Genomic DNA, 25,268 nt, shown 5'->3' on the forward strand with positions numbered 1-25,268 from the left:
AGAACACAGGTAGAAGGCAGAGCAGTGGACAGGCGGGGTGACCCCACACCCTCCAATGTAAAGAAGGTAAGAAGGAAAGGATAGAGGGGCATGTGTTTGTGTAAGTGTGGTGGCAGAAAGGACAGACTGCCTTTTTTTTTTGAGAAATCTTTTTTTAAAATAAATTTATTTTTGGCTGCATTGTGTCTTTGTTGCTGCACGCGGGCTTTCTCTAGTTGAGGTGAGTGGGGGCTGCTCTTCATTGCGGTGCGCAGGCTTCTCATTGTGGTGGCTTCTCTTGTTGTGGAGCACAGGCTCTAGGCGTGCAGGCTTCAGCAGTTGTGGCATGCAGGCTCAGTAGTTGTGGCTCGCGGTCTCTAGAGCACAGGCTCAGTAGTTGTGGTGCACGGGCTTAGTTGCTCTGCGGCATGTGGGATCTTCCTGGACCAGGGATCGAACCCGTGTCCCCTGCCTTGGCAGGTGGATTCTTAACCACTGCGCCACTAGGGAAGTCCCAGGACAGACTGCTTTTGATAGAAGACCCTGGTACCAAATCCAATGTTCACATCTTATTTGAACTCTCAGCATCATTCAACACCATCTCCTTGAAACCCTTTCTTTTCTGGGCTTTAATAATATCACACTCCCGGTTTTCTGGCAGTTCCTTTTCAGTCTTCCCTCCTGGCCCTTCCCTCCTCATCCGAAGGGCTCCAGAGTTTGGTCCTAGGCTCCATTCTCTTCCCTATTTACATGTTCCCCCTGGGTAATCTCATTTCATCCCTTGGTTTTAAATACCATTTCTGGCACAGTGCGTCATTATCCTCAATATCCTTTGTACAGTAGCAGAATTTTTAGCTTGGCATCTAATCACCCAGCTAAAGGGTATATGTATTCTTCAGCTACCCTTGCAGCTGGATGTGGCCATGTGATGACATTCTGATAGGATGTATGAAGAAATACTTGCAACTTCCAAGTTGTGCTTTTAGAGGGAAGGACATCTTCCCCTCTCCTCCTTTCCCAGTGGCTAAAATGTGCACTTGACAGCAAGAGATGGAGCAACCATCAAGAATATAGATGGAGGCTAAGTCTCTGATGACTTACCAGTGAGAAACAAAGAAAATCTAACTTATTTGAGGCACTATTATTTTGGGTCTCTCTGTTACAGTAGCTGAACTGATATCCTAACTAAATACCATCTATACGCCATCACTCTCAAATTTGTATCTTCAGCTTCAACTCTCCCTGGAACAACATAGCTGCCAACCTGCCATCTCCACTCATATCTAATAGGCATCTCAAACTTAACATGGCCATCAGAGAACTCTTAATTCTACCCACTCCCAAATTATTCCGTCCTCAGGGTACTCCATATCAGGAAAGAATACCCCCACTACTCAAACCAAAAGTGTAAGAGTTATTGTTGATTCCCTTCTTCATTTTACTGGGCACAGGAAAACGAAAGACTGGCATTCATATAACACATTCAACCACATTCTCTCTTAAACACAGCCATCAAAGACCACAATTAACTAAGAAACTCTTAGCTCTGATATTACAGAGACAATAAAAAATTTGGTAATCATTGTGTGCTACCTATAGGTTTCAGGCTACAATTGGTCATTAACCTCATTCACTCACTTATTGATAAACACATATGCCGGCACTGATACGTGCATACTTTATAATAACTCATATGCCGGCACTGATACGTGCATACTTTATAATAACTCATACAACTGTATTAAGCTTAGTCAGTTGAAATATAAGCAAAGGTAAATACCTGTTTCTCTTCCAATCTGACGTGTTCCTAGGTTGATCACAGGTGTTCCAAAAGCTCCAACCTCTCGTACCCCACAGCTGCTGTTCCCAATCATACAACCAGCATGGGCAACCAGCTGTATAAACTGGTCAAATGGGACATGTTTAACTGCACGAAAATTGGGATGATGCTCAATGCCCTTCTTCCGCATCACTCGAACCATTTCTTTGCTCCCTGTGAAAATGAAAAGAACCAACTGTTAAATGGTTTACGAGATAAAGGAACAATTTTCATTGGCAAGTATAGCCCCACTTAAATATCCCCTATAAAAACTCATAACAGTTATTAGGGAAATAGTCCTTTTAATTACTGATCTTTTCATGAATGATGAACATCCAAAACATCTGGTCAGCCCTCTGTTTCAACTCGTCTAGAAACTTTAAACAGCAGCAGTGGGTCTCTTCAAACAGCACTCCACAAAGCATATACTAACACCCCAGTAAAAGCTCTTACCTTACCAATTGAGAGGCTCAAGACAGGCCAACAGTCTCTATCTCTTAAGCCAGGAGTTCCTAAATGGAAAGGTCTTGGGCTCCACATACCAAGCCGATCAGAGGGCCTCTGCCTCAGCTGTGCTCACATCTACATTAAGGACAGCTCAATGGGACAGCAAGCACTCCCACTTACGTGGACTAAACAAGCTCTAAGCAAATACAGACAGATTCTGATACTGTGGCTGATATTTTACTTTACATGCATGACTTTGTTTTGAAAAGTTACAGATGTATGAGGGGGAGACGATATTCAGTGTCCCTCTGCTTGCCTCTCTACTCACCCTTTCCTAGTGGCTGTGACCAAGGTGGGCAAGGAGGCTAATCTGATCAGTTACAAGGCAGGACGACGACCACACTGTGTCCACTGGTGTGCAGGAGCCGCGAATTTAACAGAAGCTGGGCATGCATGTGTTCTCCTTTTAACTTTCTCCATGGCAAGGCAGGCAACAGACTCAGGGGCTAACTCCTTAGAGCAGGCCCGGCCACTTCTCTCCTGCCAGAACATGCCAGTCATTACCTAGAACTCGTGTAGTGCAGGGCACACCAGAAGCTGCTACTATTCCAAGGTTCAGATTTGGGTTCAACTGAAGGCTTCTCTTTGGCCCTATACGACAGGCACTAAACCTGTTTTCCAGAAAAGCCTACATTAAGGAATGGGGCACTAAGTCAGATAATGAGAAAGTGATGCCTTGATTCTTATTTCCCTCTTGTTCCTTGTGTATATTTTATCCAAAACCCTGTGAAAAGGAGAGGCGAGTGGCAGACATGATTTAGGCATTCCTGGGACCCTTTCCTTTCATAGGGGTAAAACATCTCAAATTCTAAAGTATATACAATAAGAAAGGTATATTACAAACAGAATATCACTGACAATGAATACTGAAGAAGAGATATAATTACATTATAAATATTTATGCAAAAATTTAAGGGATTAGAAAAGAATAAATATTAAGGTTTTTGAAATATTGAGACATAACCTGGATGAAATCTGGGTTGGGGGTCTTAAAGTTTTTTTTCCTACTAACACCCTATTTTGTTCCCCCTAACGGAAAAGATTATTCAAGACACACTAAGGGAAGGATTCTTTCAGTGTAAGATGGTGACATCTTGGCACTGCAGAGAAGGGATCCTGCCTCCTTTACCAAAAAATGCCTAAGAGCTCAGCAATGAGTGGTATCAGCTAATAATAACCAGTATCTGAAAATCCCTCAGTATCAGGCCCTGCTCTGGCATTTCCCATTTATATATCCCTACCATTAACCTAAGGTCTTACTAGCACTGGTTCCATCCACCAGTAGGTGATCAATCAGGTTAGGCTTAAGGATCAACTGGTTGGGAGCTAGAGATCGAAATTGCTTAAGCTCAAGATTAAATTAAGGTATAGCTAACATAAATAAGAGAACAAGAAATAAAAATAATGGCTATTTTACTGCAGTCAGTAGGATCATTACTTTCCTAGAGACACTCTTTCAGCTTCTAAGGTTTATATCTCTTGGCTATTGCATTTTTTTAACATCTTTATTGGAGTATAATTGCTTTACAATGGTGTGTTAGTTTCTGCTTTATAACAAATCAGCTATACATATACATATATCCCCATTATCTCCTCCCTCTTGTGTCTCCCTCCCTAGAGTCTGTCATACAGAGTGAAGTGAGTCAGAAAGAGAAAAACAAATACCATATGCTAACACATATATATGGAATCTAAAAAAAAAAAAAATGGTTTTGGCTATTGCATTTTCTCGTTGATGGAAACTGGAGGGAAGAGACTAAACATGAAACTAGAATGGAGATTTGAGGTTTTTTTTAAGTATTTCTTTCTTTCCTATTAAGTTTCTACTAGACTTAATAATATCACAAACTCCTCAATCTACTGCAAAATCGGTAATCCTTTGAAAATCAGAATGCATTTCAGAATAGAATGGCCTTCAATGATAAGATGAGCAAGATAGGAAGGTCGGTCAAAAGAAGACATAATAGAAACATAAAACTGGAAAGGTAGGTGGCATACTTTCATTTTCAAGTTAAATTACCTGCATCAATATTTGGAAACAGAACTAGGGTCCGCTTGTTAAATGAGATAAGTGCATCCAATGTTAGTTCAAACATTTTTAGGGAATGCTTAATGTCCGTGGTCACAGGGTGCTGTAGTGCAACAATGTAATCTTTAGATTTTACATCATCACCTGTTTAAAGAAAAATCAAACCACATTGCTTCATTAGTTAAGAATCTTAAAGGAGGAAGAAGCAAATTCTAAAAAGCAAGACCCCAAAGTCTATGTTTTAAAATTCTGAGGAAAAAACAATTTGTCACATTCTAAGCAGGGCATCCAAATTCGGATCAAAGGATACGAACTTACAGCAACAAGTCCAAGGATTCTTCAGGGAACTTAACGTTTTACAAAGGTGCTTGCTACCACAAACAAAATATATAATCTTAAATAGTAGACACTAGACTTCATTGTCTTAAAATTCACAATATTTCAAAGCGTTAGAAAAATGTGACTCTTCCCAATTTCTAACTAGTGTTTCTAATGAATTATCAGCAATATTAATGAGTAATAATGTGTTGCAAATCAGGGCATTTAGAGATTGATTGAGCATGAAATAAATTTCGTATAATGCATAGGCATTTCCCCACTATCGCCCACCAGATTCAACAAACCACCAGTGTTTCTAACTCTGTTCAAAGGCCTAGAAAGGCTTCACCCATCCCCAGGCTGGGATCCCAAGGACAGTTCCTCAGCAAAAATGTAAAGTGTAAAAGATTTGGATGGACAGTGCCATGCCAAATAACACAAAGAATTCTGCAACAGGGCCTATATTATCCTATAAAACTGAAGGTGAGCTCTACTCACTTATTTTTTTGTTTTGTTGTATTTTTCTACTTTTTTTTTTTTTTTTTTTTTGTTGCGGTACGTGGGCCTCTCACTGTTGTGGCCTCTCCCGTTGCGGAGCACAGGCTCCGGACGCACAGGCTCAGCGGCCATGGCTCACGGGCCCAGCCGCTCCGTGGCATGTGGGATCTTCCCGGAACGGGGCACGAACCTGTGTCCCCTGCATCGGCAGGCGGACTCTCAACCACTGCGCCACCAGGGAAGCCCCCTACTCACTTATTTTTAATGAAAGAATATATTTATTTGTGATATTAATTTTAATGATCAACTTTATCATGAATTATGTTTATCATTAATCCAAATTCAATCAGTAGCAGTTACTTTTTTAAATTTATTAATTTTTTTTTTTTTGCGGTACATGGGCCTCTCACTGTTGTGGCCTCTCCCGTTGCGGAGCACAGGCTCCGGACGCACAGGATCAGCGGCCATGGCTCACGGGCCCAGCCACTCCACGGCATGTGGGATCTTCCCGGACCGGGGCACAAACCCGTGTCCCCTGCATCGGCAGGCGGACTCTCAACCACTGTGCCACCAGGGAAGCCCAGCAGTTACTTTTCATGATTTAATGGTAACAGAAATTTTTTACTAAGAATCTTCAGTAGTATTTGATTTAAAAGACTACAGGCTCCAAAATTTTATTTTAAAAAATGACTGGTCCCATATCATGTTCTAAACTGGGGGTGGGGTGGGGATATAATTACTAAATTTGTGTTCAAAGTAGTAAAAAAGAACAGTGAAAAAAGAAAACACAGAGCGATGAGCTGGAGCTACCCATCCCTGGCAATAATACATTTTGTGCAAAGCCTGCGCCTGGTCCTCGATGTATGACTTCTGACATTTATCTGCCTTTGTCTCCATAACTCAGCAGCTTCAGCCCTTCCACACAACCGTTTCCATTACGGTACCATTACTTGGTTTTGGGTCAAAAAGTTCTATATTTACTGTGGTATTTCTTTCAGTATTAGGAATGTAACATGTCTTTTTAACTTTGCTAATATTTTTATTAGGACTGTTATTTATTAATGTTCTGGTTACAAAGCTGCATGTTCTGAGTGGCTTACCCAATACTATTTTTCTTATAAGCAGAAGGACAATGTCAGAAATTGCAGGTTGAGAAGCAGGTACAGGCTTTGCACAAAAGGTATTATTGCCAGGGACAGGTGGCTTTGGCTCAATGTCTTTTTCCCCCCCACTGGTTTTAAAAAAAAAAAATCTAGTTTTTGCTATTTCGTCATTCTTCTTTTCACAAACTGCTTAAAAGGTTCCAAAGAGAACCTTAAGCCCTACAAGTACAATTTTGCTGTATTCTGCTTTATAAGGGTTATTTTCTATTCATTACAAGTTTTTCAGAAATACAAAGTTTTTCAGAAGACATAGTGAGCTAACACTATAATCAGAACAGAATGCAAGAATGTTTACTTAGAAGCATGCAAAAAGGGGAGATTGAAGAGACAGAAGCCTGTTCCATCAGCATTATCTTGACAGGTTCCCTGATAGCTATGAATCTGTCCAAGGATAAGAAATATATAGAATGGATTAACTTACTTATATAGTAGAAAAACCCAATTTATTTCCTGTTCTAATGTGATCTGGATTTAAAATATACACAATCACTTTGATTACACAATCACCAAATTAATTTACTATTAACTTCATTATTCAACAGATCTACCTCTTCACAGAGGAAAGTCCTAAATACCTAAATAGACGATTAGTCCTGATTGGCCCTCTAAATAGTACTCTCACTATAAATTAACTAATAGACATTGTTTGTAAACCTATTTTCTTTGCCTCTGAGTAGCAAAAATAATTTCCAGGAATCTAGATCATTGATCATTGAAGATTTCAGACCTTAAGGCTTACTTACAGAGGTAACAATCTCTAATGGTACAACTATGACTTCTGCTTTTTAATAATAATCATAATCCCTTATAACTGCTTTCAACATCCATTATCTCATCTGAGTATTCCAACAAGCCCATAAGAAAGGCATTAAGATTAAAAATAACAATTTGTTTTATTGAGCTAAAAAGCAAAATAAAGGAAAAAAACCCCTTAATTCTACTAACCAGAAGTGAATATTATAAATGACTTGGTGCACATACTTACCGACCTTTCTACGTTACTGTTTTTATAAAAATGTATCATTATACGTATAATTTTATAGCTTGCTTTTTATTCCTTTTTGATATATCAGGATCGGTCCCTGTAACTAATATTCACCTATAACATTATATTTAATGGATTAAAAGCATTCCATTGTATAAAAATAGCACAGATTTAAAAAATTCAATCCATTAAGTCTATTTTATAGAAAAGGTGAGTCTCAGAGAGGTGAAGTCATACCATAGGGCGAGATCTATGAACTAAAAACCTTGGCCTTCTGATTGCTAATGGAACATTCTACCCACAGTACCTTCCAAAGGACTGAAGCATACCCAAACTTTTGGACAAAAGCAACCATTAGACTGAATGAAGTCTGATACATACCTAACCACATCCGAATGATGCTCATGTAGTCTTTGTTCTTGGCGGAGAGAAGTTTGTCATAGGAAGGGCAGCCTGCCAACAAGATGCGATCATGGTCCTCACACATGGATATCAGGTGTTGCTCTGCACTTCGGGTGCAGCACACATGATAATGAGCCAGTTTCGTTATAGCGTGTCTGATAGAGTCGTCAATGGTCCCACTGACTTCCCCCCCTTCAATGTGAAGGATTCGGATGTTCATCAAGGCAGCAGACGTAGCCAGAGCCAGGGCATCAAACCTGTCTCCATGAACAATCATGATATCAGGCTTCAGGCGGTTAAGAACATCTGGTAGCTTCACAAGGGCCAGGCCCACTGACTCCACCATGGCTGCCTCATCTTCCCCTCTGACAATTGTGTGTAGTCTGGTGTTAATGTCAAAGTCATCTTGTTCAATCATGCGATATGTGTTTCTAAAGCAGGAGAGAAATAAAAATGTGAGAGCATGTTCTTAAGTATAGGGCTATAAAAACATCAACATTAACCCTGAAGGGAGAAATATTTCACAAAATTTCCTTGTTAAAATAAATGAACTGAAGTGTAACTTACACACAAAAATAAAAGCACAGACCATAAATATACAGATCACTTAATTAATTTTTCTACCCAAACACCCCTCTAGCCACCACCCAGATCAACACATCCCGCACCTGGGAGGTTTCACTTGTGCCCCCTTCAGTGAGCACCTGGAGGGAGAAATATTGGAGGGAGAATGTTTTTATCAGGAAAAGAGAGAGTAAATTTTACAGTGGTCACAACTATTTCTTTCTTTTTTAAAATATATATAAATTTTTAAAAAGAAATATGCTACTTAATAGAAAAAAATTACTTATAAAAGCAGAGCTCATTAAAAAAATAGTATGGAACCAGGATACCTGACATGTCACTATAATATAAATTTCTGAATGATGGAAATTATCTCCTGAATTCTCTTTGTATGTTACCATTAATGCAGCATAATTCTGACTGGGGTGAAAATGTAGGTTTTTAAGTTGGCTGTGAAATGCAGTTTCAGGTCTGTTTCATGCTTCAGTAACAACAGCAATTCTCAGTGCCTTAAAGTTTCCTGCCTGTTATGACTAGATTTTAAAAGATCTGACTTTTTTTTCTAAATATACATTTATTATTTAAAAATTGGAAAATACAGAAAATTATCATGCATAAACCTACCACTCGGCAATATCAGTATTACCATTTTGATTTCTTTCTAGCCATTTTATGCATAATACTTCAACATGGTTGAGAACACATCATAGTACAATTCTGTAATCTAGTGAATCCATTTAACACTATATTTTCTCAGATCATGAAGGATTCTTTACATACATCATACTGATGCCTTAGTAGTCATTTTATAGATTCCTTTGGATTTTCCTACAAAAGCTATGATGTCATCTGTAAATAAAGGCAATCTTGTGCCTTTATTTATATCTCTTGTTTCATTGCACTGGCTGTTACATGCAGTACACAGAGAAGGGTGAAAGTGGATGTGCTTACCTTGTTACCAATCTTTGGAGAAAAGCACAAATTTTATGTTAGCTATAGGTTTTTCACAGGTGGTCTTTATCAGACTGAGGAATTTCCTTTCTATTCCAAGTTTGCTAAAGGTTTTACCATAACTAGTTGTTGAATTTTGTCAAATGCTTTTTTAATATCCATTGAGATGAATGTGTTGGTCCCCCCGCCCACCGCCTTTTTTCTTAATTGGGGTATAGTTGTTTTACAATGTTGTGTTAGTTTCTATTGTACAGTGAAGTGGAGTTTCCTGTGCTATAGAGCAGGTTCTCATTAGTTATATTTTTATACATATTACTGTATATATGTCAATCCCAATATCCCAATTCATCCCACCCCCACTTTCCCCCCTTGGTGTCCATAAGTCTGTTCTCTACATCTGTGTCCTATTTCTGCCTTGCAAACCGGTTCATCTGTACCATTTGATTTCCCCCTTTACTCTGTTAATACGTGAATCACACTAATTGATTTTCAAATGTTAAATCAATCTTGAATTCCTGAGATAAACCCGCTTGGTCATGACGTATTATCTGTTTTTGTATATTGCTGGATATGATTTGCTAATTTTTTGTTTAAAATTTTTATGTCTAATTCATGAGGGATACTGATCTGAATTTTCTTATAATGTCTTTCTCAGGTTTTGATATCAGGATTATGCTGACCTTATTTAATAATCTAGGAAGTCCCGTGGCTCCTCTATTTTCTGAAAAAGTTTATATAGGATCTTAAAAGTTTGATAGAATTCAAAAGTGCAGCCAACTTGGTAGGAAGTTATTTTTATAGGAAGTGTTTGATAATGAATTCAATTTCTTTAATATAGAGCTATTGAGATTTTCTATTTTTTTCTGTCAATTTTGGTAAGTGGTGTTTTTCAAGGAGTTTGTTCATTTCATCTAAATTGACTGTCAAATTTACTGGCCTAATATTCTCCTTTTATTCTTTTAATGGCTGTAACATCAAGATGATATCCTCTTTGTTATCCTATATTGGTAAATACTGTGTTCCCTTTTTCTTGTTCTGCAGGAGCTTGTCAATTTTATTATTTTAAAGAAATAACTTTTGCCTCGATTAATTTTCTCTACTGTTTAATCTACTCTTACATTTCATTGATTTCCACTCTACTGTTCCTCCCTTCTACTTACTTTGGGCTTAATTTTCTTTTTCCTGTTTGTTAAAGTGGAAATGGATCCTTGACCCTAAATTTCTCTTTTTTCACGTAAGTATTTAAAGCTATAAATTTCCCCATAAGCACTGCTTAATCTATACCCACAAATTTTGATATACTGTAATATTTGTTTTTAATTTAAATTTATTTATTTATTTTTGACTGCATTGGGTCTTCGTTGCTGTGCACGGGCTTTCTCTAGTTGCAGTGAGCAGGGGCTACTCTTCATTGCAGTGCGCAGGCTTCTCACTGCAGTGGCTTCTCTTGTCGCGGAGCACGGGCTCTCAGTGCACGGACTTCAGTAGTTGTGGCTCATGGGCTCTAGAGCGCAGGATCAGTAGTTGTGGCGCACAGGCTTAGTTGCTCTGCGGCACATGGGATCTTCCCCGACCAGGGCTCGAACCCATGTCCCCTGCATTGGCAGGTGGATTCTTAACCACTGCAACACCAGGGAAGTCTGATATACTGCAATATTTATTATCCAATTCAAAACATTTTCTAATTTCCCTTAGGATTTCTTGTTTGACCCCTGAGCTTAAAACTCAACAATAAAAAACCCGATTTAAAAATGGGCTAAAGGGGCTTCCCTGGTGGCGCAGTGGTTGAGAGTCCGCCTGCCGATGCAGGGTACACGGGTTTGTGCCCCGGTCCGGGAAGATCCCACATGCCGCGGAGCAGCTGGGCCCGTGAGCCATGGCCGCTGAGCCTGCGCGTCCGGAGCCTGTGCTCCGCAACGGGAGAGGCCACAGCAGTGAGAGGCCCGCGTATTGCAAAAATAAATAAATAAATAAAAATAAAAATAAAAATGGGCTAAAGGGCTTCCCCGGTGGCATAGCGGTTAAGAATCCGCCTGCCGGGCTTCCCTGGTGGTGCAGTGGTTGAGAATCTGCCTGCCAATGCAGGGGACATGGGTTTGAGCCCCGGTCTGGGAAGATCTCAAATGCCACAGAGCAACTAGGTTCGTGAGCCACAACTACTGAGCCTGCGCGTCTGGAGCCTGTGCTCCACAACAAAAGAGGCCACGATAGTGAGAGGCCCGTGCACCGTGATGAAGAGTGGCCCCCGCTCACCACAACTAGAGAAAGCCCTCGCACAGAAACGAAGACCCAACACAGCCAAAAATAAAAAAATAAAAAATAAATTTAAAAAAACATTGAAATAAATCACATTTCACTTTAAAAAAAAAGAATCCGCCTGCCAATACAGGGGACATGGGTTCGAGCCCTGGTCCGGGGAGATCCCATGTGCTGCGGAGCAATGAAGCCTGTGCGCCACAACTACTGGGCCTGCGCTCTAGAGCCCGCGAGCCACAACTACTGAGCCTGAGCGCCACAACTACTGAAGCCCATACTAGAGCCCATGCTCTGCAACAAGAGAAGCCACTGCTATGAGAAGCCCGCGCACCACAATGAAGAGTAGCTCCCGCTCGCCGCAACTAGAGAAAGCCCGCGCACAGCAACGAAGACCCAACACAGCCAAAAATGAAAAAAAATAAATTTACTTAAAAATAAATAAAAATGGCCTAAGACCTTAACATACACCTCACCAAAGATGATATAAGGGTAGCAAATAAGCATATGAAAAGATACTCCACATTATATGTCATCAAGGAAATGCAAATTAAAACGAGATACTGCTACACACCTATTAGAATGGCCAAAATCCAGAACACTGACAACACTAAATGCTGGCAAGGGTGTGGAGCAACAGGAACTCTCATTCACTGTTGCGGGGAATACAAAATGATACAGCCACTTTGAAAGACAGTTTGGCAGTTTATTGCAAAAGTAAACATGCTCTTACCATACGATCTAGCAATCATGCTCCTTGGTTTACCTAAACGAGCGGAAAACTTATGTCACACAAAAATCTGCAAAATGAATGTTTATAGCAGCTTTATTCATAATTGCCAAAACTTGGAAGCAACCAAAATATCCTTCAGTAAGGGAATGGAGAAATAAACTATCATACATCCACACAATGGAATATCATTCAGTGAAAAAAAGAAATGACTATCAAGCTATGAAAATACATGAAGGAAACTTAAATGCGTATTACTAAATGAAAGAAGCAAATCTGAAGAGGCTACATAATATGTGATTCCAACTATATGACATTCTGGAAAAGGCAAAAATCTATGGAAATGGTGAAAACATCACTGATTGCCAGGAGACTGTTGGGGGGAAGGGATGAATAGGTAGAGGAGAAGACTTGGGGGGCAGTGAAATGACTCTGTGTGATACTATAATGGTAGATACATGCCATTATACATTTGTCCAAACCCAGAGAACTTACACCACCAAGCTGAATCCTAATGTAAACTATGGACTTTGGGTGATAACAGTGCGTCAGTGGAGGTTCATCAATTGTAAAAAACGTACCACTGAAGTGTGGTAGGGGATGTTGATAATGGGGATGCTATGCATGTATAGGGGAAGAGAGGTATACGGGAAACTTCTGTACCTTCTGCTCAATTTTGCTGTTAGAGCTAAAACTGTTCTAAAAAATTAGGTCTATTTTTTAAAGACATTCTTTCTTTTACATATATGCATGTACTTTACCATTTCTAGTCACTCCTTTCTGTAGATCTAAGTTCCCAACAGGTATCATTTCTCTTCAGTTTAAAGAACGTGCCTTAGCATTTTTTTGTAGTATATACCTGATGGTGATAATTTGCTTAGCTTTTCTCTTCAACTTTATTTTTGAAAGATATTTTCACAGATAAAAAATTCTGGGTTAACAGGAGGTTTTTTTCCCCCTTTGAGCACATTAAAGATGCTCCACTGTCTTCTGGCCTCCACTGTCAGACAGTGAGTTAGTTATCATTCATATCATTGTTCCCCTGTAAGAAATGTAATTTTTGTCTTGTTGCTTTCAAGATTTTCTTGTTTGCAGCAAACTGACTATGCTATTGTCTACAGGTAGTTTTCTTTGTATTTATCTGTTAGGGGTTGTTGACCTTTCTGGATCTGTACATCGATGTTTTTCTTGTTTGTTTTTTTACCAAATTTGGAAACCTCTGGCCAGTATTTCTTCTAAGATTGCAACATAGCTTTAATTCTGAGACTGTCCCGCCTACAGAATGTTCATACCTAACTGTTTGAATCAGGAACCAGAATCAGAATTCCCTTGAAATAGCATCTCAAAAAACAAAACACTATGTCCCATAACACCAAATATACTTGAAGAATTTGCTAAGCCCTGAATTAAACTGAAATATTGAGTTTATTTTTAAACTAAGTTCTGTGTTAAACATGTATTAAACAAACATGTTTTAAGTATTTAGTTTGAACTGCTGCCAAACTTGAAGATTTTCAAAAACTATGGGACTGTAACAAAACTAGGCCACTGATATAATCTCTAAATGAAATTAGACTTGATCCAGTGCATTTGTCTTAAGTCCCCAAACTGAACCTCTTCACAGCAGTAGGGGCTGTCATGGTACCCACACCACCACAACCAATCTTCTCATTAATCTTTACTGATAGTACCTCTCCTCCTCCTCTTAAATAACCTTGTCTCTAAATTTGGAAGCATCATTCTTAGATGAAAATCAGCTGAATGATCTATCAGTTGTTGTTTTCTGATTATTTCTTTTCTTTGTGCTGTTGCATATTAAAAGTATAAAGAAATATGGTGAGCAGTTCTCAAACTTCACCTCTCCAATAGCAGAAGGAATCTGATCCTTGAGGGATTTAAGTTTTCTCCTCAGCTTTTACATTGGGGATGGTCCCCCTACCATGTTTCTTCCTGCAGAAAAATGCTCAGACAGCTGCATAAAGAGTGCCAACTATCTGCTGTCTTGAGAGACCAAACTTACGCACAATTGTGCTTTAGACACTCACCCTGTTAGCGTCAACTGGACTTAAAAAGTACTCAATTCCTCCCGAGAAGATACTCCCACCTCCACAATTAATTAGCATGTTTGACAGTCTTATTCTAAGGTTTTCACCTTAATTTGTTTTTATTTTCACTTCCTCTCCAGAGCAACTTCCTTTAGTTATTAGAATATTAATCCTTCTGAGTCTACGACAGTCATTTTCAACCCTCTCTAAATGAGAAACTAGTTGCTATGGGAAAGTCTTCACAAGGCAATGAGCACCAGTTGAGCATACAGCGCAGGGCACTCTATCTGTGTTAAATACTGTGTGTTGAGGAGAGAGAGAGAGGAGAGAGAGAAAGAAGGTTATTTACTTACATACACAGAAAAGAAAGTACAGCAGATTTTTGCATGCATGACTTTAAAATTCTCAAGCATTCCTGAAATACCAAGTCATGAAGTCATGTGCAATTTTGCTAAGCATGAATTTGAATCCCACCTATTTGACATTAACCTTAATAGGCGAGCAAGTCACTTAGCTAATGATTAAGCCAACCTTTCAGACCAAAATACAGCATTGTTCCCATCATTTTCTTCATGTTTCTGTGGGGGAAATACCATAGAGCAAGGTCTCTCAATGTCAGCAGTATTGACATTTTAGGCCAGACAGATTCTTTGTCGTGGAGGGCTGACCCGTGAACTGTAGGATGTTAAGAAACATCCCTAGCCTCTTAAAAAAATGTGCTGAGATCGGTCAAACTGGAGGAGTAGGATGTGGAGCTTAGCTTCTCCCACAAATATGGGGTTGGCCAAAAAGTTCATTCGGGTTTTTCCGTAACATCTTATGGAAGATATTACGGAAAATACATATCAAAATGTTTAAATCAAAATATATCTACATGTGGAACGATTCTCACAAAACATCTACTGAATGCTGGCAGAAGACCTCAGACTTCCAAAAGGGCAAGAAAATCTCCATGTAATTGGGGAAGACAAAAGAAAAAAGAAAAATAAAGAGAGAAAGGAATCAGGATGGGACCTGCGCCGCTGGGAAGGACCAGTAAAAAAGGAAAGGTTTCCACACACTGGGAAGTCCCCTCACTGGTGGGGAGATCAGCCGGGATGCCTCAGAAGACAGTGCAGCAACCGGTCTGTGGAGGGGAGAGGGGAGGGAGACCTGCACCGAATGTCAGCGCTGCTGCCCGACACTCCCCAGCCTGAGACGCTCGTCCGCTGGGCCGGGTGGGGGCTGGGAGCTGAGGCTTGGGCTTCAGAGGTCACTCCCTGGGGAGAGGACTGGGGTTGGCTGCGTGGAGACAGCCTGAGGGGACTAGGGTGTCATATGGGAGAAGGCCTGGGCCCGCCAGAGAGGCAGGGTGCCGTTGCTGGGTGGCACACAAGGAGACGGGCGGGACCGCCATAGGAGCTTCTTTCTCTGCTCACACACTAGCCAGCGGCAGGGCACTGCCTACATGAGCCCCAGGGGTAGGCGAGAGCCGCCACTGCCATCTCAGACTCTAGAGGCAGGCACGGACCACTGCTACCGCTGAGGGTCCTGTGAGCAGGCGCCGGTCACTGCCCCCACCTTCCCGGGAGCGTGCGTGGCCTGCTACCACTGCTGCCAAGAATCCCTCGACCAGGTGCCATCCGCTGCCCCCACCTTCCCAGAAGTGCACACGGGCCGTACACCTGCACACCCCCTATCAAGGGGATAACAGTGAGCACATGCTGCGGAAAGAGATGGCAAGCATCCAAACTAAAAACAGCCCTCATGCCAAAAAAAAATTAAATCCACACAAGCTATGCAGGGATGCTCCCACATATAAATAGCCCTCCAAGACCAGGGTAGATAATTTTTCACCTAAACTCAGAGTAAAAGAAATATAAGCAAAATGAAGAAGGAGAGAAAGCACTCCCAGTTAAAAGACCAAGAATATTCCCCTGAAAGAACAAACAATGAAACAGACCTCTTCAGTCTAACAGACACCAAGTTCAAAAAGGAGGTAATGAAAATACTGAAGGAATTAAGAAAGGCTATCACAGAAATGCAGAGTACTGTAAAAAGGAACTAAAAACTATACGGTGGAGCCAAGAAAAATTAGAAAGTTCATTTGCTGAGGTGAAGCTAAGCTAAAAGCAAAGAATAGCAGGATGAATAATGCAGAAGAAAGAGTAAGTGATTTGGAAGATAGAATAATGGAAATTACCCAATCAAAACAGCAGACAGAAAGCCAACAACAAAAAAAAACCAAGAAAGCAATATAAGAGACCTATGGGATAATATAAAGCACGCCAATCTATGTATAATAGGAATTCCAGAAGAAGAAGAAAGAGAAAAGGGGGTTGAAAATGTATTTGAAGAAATTATGGCTGAAAACTTCCCAAACCTAAAGAAGGAAACAGATATCCAGATACAGGAAGCACAGAGGGTCCCAAACAAGATGAACCCAAACAGAGCTACACCAAGACATATCATAATAAAAATGGCAAAAGTTGGGGCTTCCCTGGTGGCGCAGCGGTTGCGAGTCCGCCTGCCGATGCAGGGGACACGGGTTCGTGCCCCGGTCCAGGAGGATCCCACATGCCGCGGAGCGGCTGGGCCCGTGAGCCATGGCCGCTGAGCCTGCACTTCCAGACCCTGTGCTCCACGACGGGAGAGGCCACAACAGTGAGAGGCCCACATACCGCAAAACAAAAAACAAAACAAAACAAAATGGCAAAAGTTAAAGAGAGGATTCTAAAGGCAGCAAGAGAAAAACAAAGAGTTAGTTACAAGGGAACGCTCATAAAGCTATCAGCTAGTTTATCTACAGAAACACTGCAGGCCAGTAGGGAGTGGCAAAGTACATTCAAAGTCTTTAAAGGGAAAAATCTGCAACCTAGAATACTCTACCCAGCAAGATTATCATTTAGGAGGAGAAATAAAGAATTTCTCAGACAAGCAAAAACTAAAAGAATACAGCAATACTAAACCTATCCTAAAAGGAATATTGAAAGGTCTTCTCTAAATAGAAAAGAAGCAAGAAGATATAGGAAGGAGGAAATCACAGTAGGAAAGTAAATCACTTAAGCCAATATACAGATTTTTTTTAAAAAAGCCTATTTGTGAAAGTGATGATAAACACAAGGAACGGCAAGAGGATAAACATGAAGTTGTAAAAAAGGAAATCAAAATCGCAAAATGTGGGGAAGGAGAGTAAGAAAATGTAGATTGCTTTTTTTTTTTTAAGAATGTGTCTGATCCTATATGACTATCAGTCTAAAGCAAGCAAATATAGGAAGGGGTTAACATACTCGAAAAACAGGGCAACCACAAATCAAAAACATAAAACAGATTCACAAAACCAAAAAGAAGAAAACACAAGCATAAAAGAAAAGGAAATCATCAAACCACTAAAGGAAAAAGAAAGGAACAAAGAAGAAACATAGAATCAACTGGAAAACAAGGTTTAAAATGGCAATAAATACATATGTATGAATAATTACCTTAAATATCAATGGGCTGAGTGCTCCAATCGAAAGACACAGAGTGGCAGACTGGATTAAAAATCAAGGGCTAACAATACACTGCCTACAAGAGACCCACTTTAGGGCAAAGGACACACATCGATTGAAAGTGAGGGGATGGAAAAAGATGTTTCATGCAAACAGAAATGACAAGAAAGCAGGAGTTGCAATACTCATATCAGACAAAACAGACTTTAAAACAAAGGCCATCAAGAAATATAAAGAAGGACACTAAATAATGATAAAAGGATCAATACAAGAGGATTTTACACTTGTCAACATATGTGTACCTAACACAGGAGCACCCAAATACTTAAAACAAATATTAACAGACATAAAGGAAGACATTGATGGGAACAATAATAGTAGGAGAATTTTTTTTTTTTTTTTTGCGATACATGGGCCTCTCACTGTTGTGGCCCCTCCCATTGCGGAGCACAGGCTCCGGACGCGCAGGCTCAGCGGCCATGGCTCACAGGCCCAGCCACTCCGCGGCATGTGGGATCTTCCCGGACCGGGGCATGAACCCGTGTCCCCTGCATCGGCAGGTGGACTCTCAACCACTGCACCACCAGGGAAGCCCTATAGTAGGAGCCTTTAACACCCCACTCACATCAATGCACAGATCTTCTACACAGAAAATCAATAAGGCAACAGAGATCCTAAATGATACAATAGAACAAGTTTGACTTAACTGATATTTTCAGGACAGTTTTTACATCCAAAAAACCCAGAATACACATTCTTTTCAAGTGCACATGGAACACTCTCTAGGATTGACCACATACTAGGGCACAAAACTCACCTCGGGACTTCCCTGGTGGCGCAGTGGTTAAGAATCCGCCTGTCAATGCAAGGGACACGGGTTCAAGCCCTAGTCCGGGAAGATTCCCACATGCCGTGGAGCAACTAAGCCCATGTGCCACAGCTACTGAGCCTGCACTCTAGAGCCCACGAGCCACAACTACTGAGCCCGCATGCCACAGCTACTGAAGCCCACACGCCTAGAGCCTGTGCTCCACAACAAGAGAAGCCACTGGAATGAGAAGCCCGCGCACCACAGCAAAGAGTAGCCCCCGCTCACTGCAAGTGGAGAAAGCCTTGGTGCGGCAGCAAAGACCCAACACAGTCAAAAATAAATAAATAAATTAAAAAAAAAACAAAAAACAACTCACCTCAACAAATTTTAAAGTATAGAAATTATTTCAAGCATCTTCTCTGACTACAATGGCATGAAACTAGAAATCAACCACAGGAAAAGAAATGAGAAAAAAACAATTACATGGAGACTAAACAACATGCTACTAAAAAACCAATGAGTCAATGAGGAAATCAAAACAGAAATTTAAAAATACCGTGAGACAAATGACAATGAAAACACAACCATACAAAATCTACGGGATGCAGCAAAAGCAGTTCTTAGAGGGAAGTTTATAGCGATACAGGCCTTCCTCAAAAAAACAAGAAAAATCTCAAATAAACAACTTAACCTACCACCTAAAAGTATTAGAAAAAGAAGAACAAACAAAACCTAAAGTCAGCAGAAGGAAGGAAATAATAAAGATCAGAGAGGAAATAAATAAAATAGAGATTAAAAAATAGAAAAAAAATCAATACAACCAAGAGTTGGTTCTTTGAAAGGGTAAACAAAATTGACAAACCTCTGGCCAGGCTCACCAAGAAGAAAAGAGAGAGAACCCAAATAAACAAAATAAGAAAGGAAAAAGGAGAAATCTCAAATGATACCACAGAAATACAAAAAACCATAAGAGAACGCTATGAAAAATTATTTGCCAACAAATTTGACCACCTAGAAGAAATGGACAACTTTCTAGAAACATACAGCCCACCAAAACTGAATCAAGGAAAAATAGATAATTCAAGGAACTCCCGGGTGGTCCAGTGGTTAGGACTTGGCACTTTCACTGCCCACGGCCCAGGTTCAATCTCTGGTCGGGGAACTAAGATCCCACAAGCCGCATGGTGTGGCCAAATAAATAAATTAAATTAAATTAAATATGGCACAAATGAATCTATCTACAAGACAAAAACAGACTCACAGACATAGAAAACAGATTTGTGGTTACCTAGGGGGTGGTGGGGGAGGGAGAGGGATGAACTGGGAGTTTGGGGTTAGTAGATGCAAACTATGACATTTAGAATGGACATGCCACAGCAACTAAGCCCGTGCACCACAACTACTGAGCCTGCGCTCTAGAGCCCATGAGCCACAACTACTGAGCTCGCGTGCCACAACTACTGAAGCCTGCGCGCCTAGAGCCCGTGCTCCGGAACAAGGGAAACCACCGCAATGAGAAGCCCGCACACCACAACGAAGAGTAGCCCCTGCTCGCCGCAACTAGAGAAGCCCCGCACGCAGCAACGAAGACCCAACGCAGCCATAAATCAATAGATAGATAAATAAAACAAAAGATACAAAAGCTTGTACAGTGAAAAGGCTACTTCTCACTTCTGTTTTACCAGTTATCCAGTTCTTCTCCCCAGAAGCAACCAATTTCTTGTGCTAGAATGCACTGTAGACATATATTTCCATTAAGTACTAGTCAAGTTTCCATTTCAGCAGTCTCACCTGACAAATACTACCTTCCCCGCTTAATTACTGTGGTAGGCAGATAAGAAACCTACCACAATCTCCTTGAAAGCCTCTCCCCCACTAGTCTTCTGCCAAACTTTTCTCACAGAAGTAAAAGAACACACTTAGACTTTCCCCTCAGGCTCTAGCTAAAATTTCTCCTTTACTTTGTCCTATCTCCGTTCAATAATGTAAGAAAACCCAAGTGGATTTTCTTAGCCAGAATTCATTTCACATTTTAAAAATCTGTGAACTTTTGAGCTCTCCATAAGTTTCTTCTCTTGTCTTTAAAAGTATTTTCTTAGAGCAAATTGCTAAACTGGTTTTTGGGGGCAGGTTTTTATTTGTTTTTGCTGTTATTATCTTATTGTTAAAGGACATTTAAAAAGACAGTTTTACCTTAGCACAAGCTTCTTTCATATTTAATACTTTGGCGGCTGCATTAATGTTTTCATGCCACAAGGGTGCACTAAATGCCACTTTATTACATGTAACAAAATGTTCACCTTTGGTTTATACACCTGCTCCCTCAAAGATTTCCCAAGTTTCGTTTTTCATATTTAGAGTGTGATCGATAACAAACCTAATGTCACCAAAGTAAGAATTAATGGTAACTGTATTATAAAATTCTACTTTATCTTGTGGATTAGATTTTAAAAATCTTGTTCCATATCTACTACTTTATATGCATTTTTAATATAGGATTAGCATTAGAACTCACAAAACAGATTACATAGAATCACATTATAGTCACACAGCATATATTTATAAATGGCATTTCCGGATGTAATACCAAATAAAAGTAATAATAATAATAGCTATAATTTACCAACCATCTAACAGGCAGCATCCCTGTATAGATACTTTATGTCACTATCTCCATTCTTCACAATAACCTACAACACAAGTTTTAACTCCATTTTATAACTGAGGAACCTGAGGCTCAGAGATGCTAGGCAACTTCTCCAAGGCCACCTAAAAACTAAGTGGTAGAATTGGGATTTGAAGCCAGGTCCACACAGCTCCAAGACCGAAGTTCTCACTGGTACATCGTGTTGCAATGAAGAATATCATAAGAAAATGCTTTCATCTTACCCATAGTCATCTATCAGGTGAGAGCCAAGTACCACCACGTCAAGTTCAAAGAACTCAGGTTCCATTTTAATGCCAAACATGATCGGGGCGAGTTTAGAATAATCAGCACGGTTGCAAGTAGCAACACAAACCCGAAGCTTTCGGTTATTCTCCTTCTTCTCCATGACTTGTTTTCTTTTTGAGAGGTTCTTAAAATAGAGTTCCTGAAGTTGCAAAAATAAAAATTAATATCCTATGATAAACCATAATGCAAAAGAATATGAAAAAGAATGTATATATATGTATAAATGAGTCACTTTGCTGTACAGCAGTAATTAACACAACATTGTAGTTCAACTATACTTCAGTAAAAAATAAATTTAAAAAAGATATTATAGACACAAAAAATAAAAATTCTTTATAATCAGAATGATAGGTCCTAGATATAAACGTAAAATTTTGCAGTCTTAAGTCCTTAAGCACCGTTTAGTATAGTGATTCTTAACTTTTCCACCCCACTTCTGTGTGACACACCCACTGGTATATCAAGTTATGAAATTCCAGCAGACCAACTATGACTCCACCCTTTTCTCTTACACTTAAGAAAGCATGCTGGAATGCAATTTAAAAAGAGTTTAATATAAATCAACTCTCATTTAAAAGGCAAGCAAACATCAGCTCTTTATTATTAACTAAAAATTACTTGCCATTCCTCACAATTGATCCCAACATACAAGATTAGAGCGAAAGTTTGGTTGAGAACCACTGATCTAGTTCAACTCCCCCACTTACAGAAAGAGAAAAACACAAGTCTTAAGAGAGGAAATTACTTCCCCAACATTCAAGATCACATCCTATAAGCAATGTGAGCTATTCACCCTCACGCTACACACTATATACAAAGCACTGTGATTAGTGCTAAGGAAAAGATGAGTAAGATGAAACAAAAACCCCTACCTTCAAGGCCTCATTAGCATCCATAGCCAGTACCTACACACTTGACAACTCCAAATACCTACCAGCTATCTCCTGTCCCATAGGCACGTCAAAGTCACTGTCCCAAACTGAACTCACTTTCTTTTCCAAACCTGTTCCTCCTTCCTTATTCTCTAACTCTGTTATGAACTTCCATTCATCCAAATGCCTTGACATCCTTGTCTTCTCTGCTCCTCACCCTGTACCTCCTCAGTCCTGTCAGTTCAACCTCCGGAATGAATATCTTTCAAATCAATCTCCTCTCCATCCCCACCCACCAGAACATCCCCTAGTCCAATCCCTGATCTTAGGTCAGAGCTATTCTAACAGCTGTCAAAGTGGTTTCCCTGTCTCTAGTCTTGCCCTGCCTCCCAAAAACTTTCAGGGTGATCTTTCCAAAGTTTATAAATCTGATTACATTGCTAAACAGGATATACCACCTATGGATAAATTGCAAATTGCTGATCTGGACCTAGTTCATCCTTCCAACCATTTGTCCCCTTACAACTATCCTTACTCTGAACCAAAGCCATGCCAAAGTGCCTGCAGTTCAACCAGTGGGTCTCCATATCTCTGTGCCTTTGTAGATGCAAGCTCCTCTACCTAAAACTTCCTTTCCCTCTTGCCTGGATTCTTCCTCATCCTTTAAAACTCAGGCTAAGTGTCATCTCTTCTGGAAAGCCTTCGCATAAACCTCAGTTCCTCCTTACTCCACCCCTCTTCGTGGCTGCCTCCCTCTGAGCACTGTGGCCCCATCATACACACATATACTATTGCTCAACTCCTTTGCCCACCCATCCCCCCACAATTCTATACCCTCCTTTCAAAAAGTAAAAACCAGGAGCAAGGGATAAGAGCTATGTTTCAAGGAGCTTTTAAAACTTCCTTATATCAATATAAAATTTCACTTCACGGACTGATCTCAATGCTTATGTCTCTGGAAGTGTATCAATATTTAGAATTTGCAATCAGGAATCCAGAGAAGCTTGAGTAAGGATGCCAATAAAAGGGAAGCTGCCTTTTCAATCAGGGCAGACTCTGAAACTCAGTGGAAATCTCGTCAGTAGCCTTCTGCTGTTGGTATCTCATCTCTCGTAGGCTAGAACTTCTATAATCACACAAATTGCCCATCATTAGGCCCATTCAGAATTTATAATCTCCAGTAAGAGCTAACTCCACCCAATGGAAAGCATTTGTAAGACAGTGAAGCGAGCATTCTGTCAAGTGAGTTGTATTTGTGAGATCTAAGCAATACCTAACCAAAGAGACAAAAATATTTTTCCAAAAACAGTTGTCCTAAGTGTTCTTGTACATAAATCTTTTTCCACTCATCATTAAATGTGAGCTGAATAAATTGTTGGTGATATTTAATTTGCTGGGTGAGGCAAAGCAAATCATTCATGGTTGATAAATTTGTATTTATTTTAAGAGAATAGTAAACTTTCCATTGGGCAATTCTAAAATGTTTAGTATTTACCAAGTAACTCAACGGTTATTATACCAAAACTGAAAGTAAGGTAGCCATATACACAAACTATGAAAAATAAAACAATGTTACTAAGGCCAAAACTTTTTTAAGGAATAAAGTTAAATCTTAGAAAAAACAATAATAATGGTAAAAATCCTTTGTTAAGAGGAGAATTCTTGGGCTTCCCTGGTGGTGCAGTGGTTGAGAGTCTGCCTGCCGATGCAGGGGACGCGGGTTCGTGCCCCGGTCCGAGAGGATCCCACGTGCCGCGGAGCGGCTGGGCCCATGAGCCATGGCCGCTGGGCCTGCGCGTCCGGAGCCTGTGCTCCATAACGGGAGAGGCCACAACAGTGAGAGGCCCGCGTACAGCAAAAAAAAAAAAAAAAAAAAAAAAATTTTATTTAACTTTTTTTTTTATTAGGTAGTACATTCACATGGTTTAAAACTGAAAAGGCACAGGAGGCTATAGAGCAAAATGTCTTCTCATCTGTGTTCCCAGGCATGTAGTTCTTCTCCCTGAATGCTTAGAATTACTAGTTTCTTATCTATCCTTCTGCAGATAAACTATGCATATACAAATACACAGTTCTTCACACATATAAATATATTTTATAAATACATAGTGTGTGTGTCATGCAATTAGTAACTTATGCTACACTGTTGTTGCATACCTTGTTTTTTAACTGCTCTTAATTATGTTTCTGAATTAAGTGGTAAAATGGGAAAGTTCAAAGGCATTAGAAATATCAAACCTAAAAGTGCAATTTTGAAAAATGCTGGCCATCAACTTTTCAAATACATGTAGGGTTATGACAGCCCTGGAAGTAAAAATGACCAATGTCACAAACACTTATTGAGAACTGACTCTGTGCAGAGCACTGTAAAGAAAACTGAGAGGGACTTCCCTGGCAGTCCAGTGGTTAAGACTCCACGCTTCCAATGCAGGGGGCGTGGGTTTGATCCCTGCTCGGAGAACCAAGATCCCACATGCCACATGGCATGGCCAAAAAACAAAACAAAACAAAACAAAAACTGAGAGACAGAGCTGAGAAAGACCTCACCTCTGATTTTTAGGAACTTACAATCTAGTACATGACACCTGGCCACATAATAGATCTTTACCAGTTCACTTTCCCAAACAGAAGCACCAGGAACAAAATTAACAAATTTTCTTTCTCCGCCTAGTATACATTATTATTTGTTCTGTATAAAATGTCATGCCTGGGCTTCCCTGGTGGCGCAGTGGTTGAGAGTCCGCCTGCCGATGCAGGGGACGCGCGTTCGTGCCCCGGTCCGGGAAGATCCCACATGCCGCGGAGCGGCTGGGCCCGTGAGCCATGGCCGCTGAGCCTGCGCGTCCGGAGCCTGTGCTCCGCAACGGGAGAGGCCACAACAGTGAGAGGCCCGTGTACCGGAAAAAAAAAAAAAAAAAA

At 40.3% G+C, this 25,268-nt stretch overlaps 1 protein-coding gene across 6 annotated transcripts in view; it reads right to left on the reverse strand.

The window, feature by feature from the left end:
- GNE (glucosamine (UDP-N-acetyl)-2-epimerase/N-acetylmannosamine kinase) overlaps positions 1–25,268 on the reverse strand; it is a 67,744-nt gene that overhangs the window by 16,818 nt on the left and 25,658 nt on the right. For all 6 annotated transcript variants that reach the window (XR_003790759.1, XR_003790760.1, XR_003790761.1 and 3 more), the window contains exons 2-5: positions 21,414–21,616; positions 7,680–8,131; positions 4,326–4,478; positions 1,760–1,972 (exon numbers count right to left, since the gene is read on the reverse strand). Coding sequence is in view for 3 of the 6 variants with exons in the window: in XM_029202476.1 (XP_029058309.1) it covers positions 1,760–1,972; positions 4,326–4,478; positions 7,680–8,131; positions 21,414–21,616 (1,021 nt within the window). In the remaining 3 variants the exon portion in view is untranslated. The remainder of the gene's footprint in view (positions 1–1,759; positions 1,973–4,325; positions 4,479–7,679; positions 8,132–21,413; positions 21,617–25,268) is intronic.

This window comes from Monodon monoceros, unplaced genomic scaffold (assembly GCF_005190385.1).
Source record: "Monodon monoceros isolate NGI ecotype Baffin Bay Population unplaced genomic scaffold, NGI_Narwhal_1 Super_Scaffold_5, whole genome shotgun sequence".
Taxonomy (NCBI): domain Eukaryota; kingdom Metazoa; phylum Chordata; class Mammalia; order Artiodactyla; family Monodontidae; genus Monodon; species Monodon monoceros.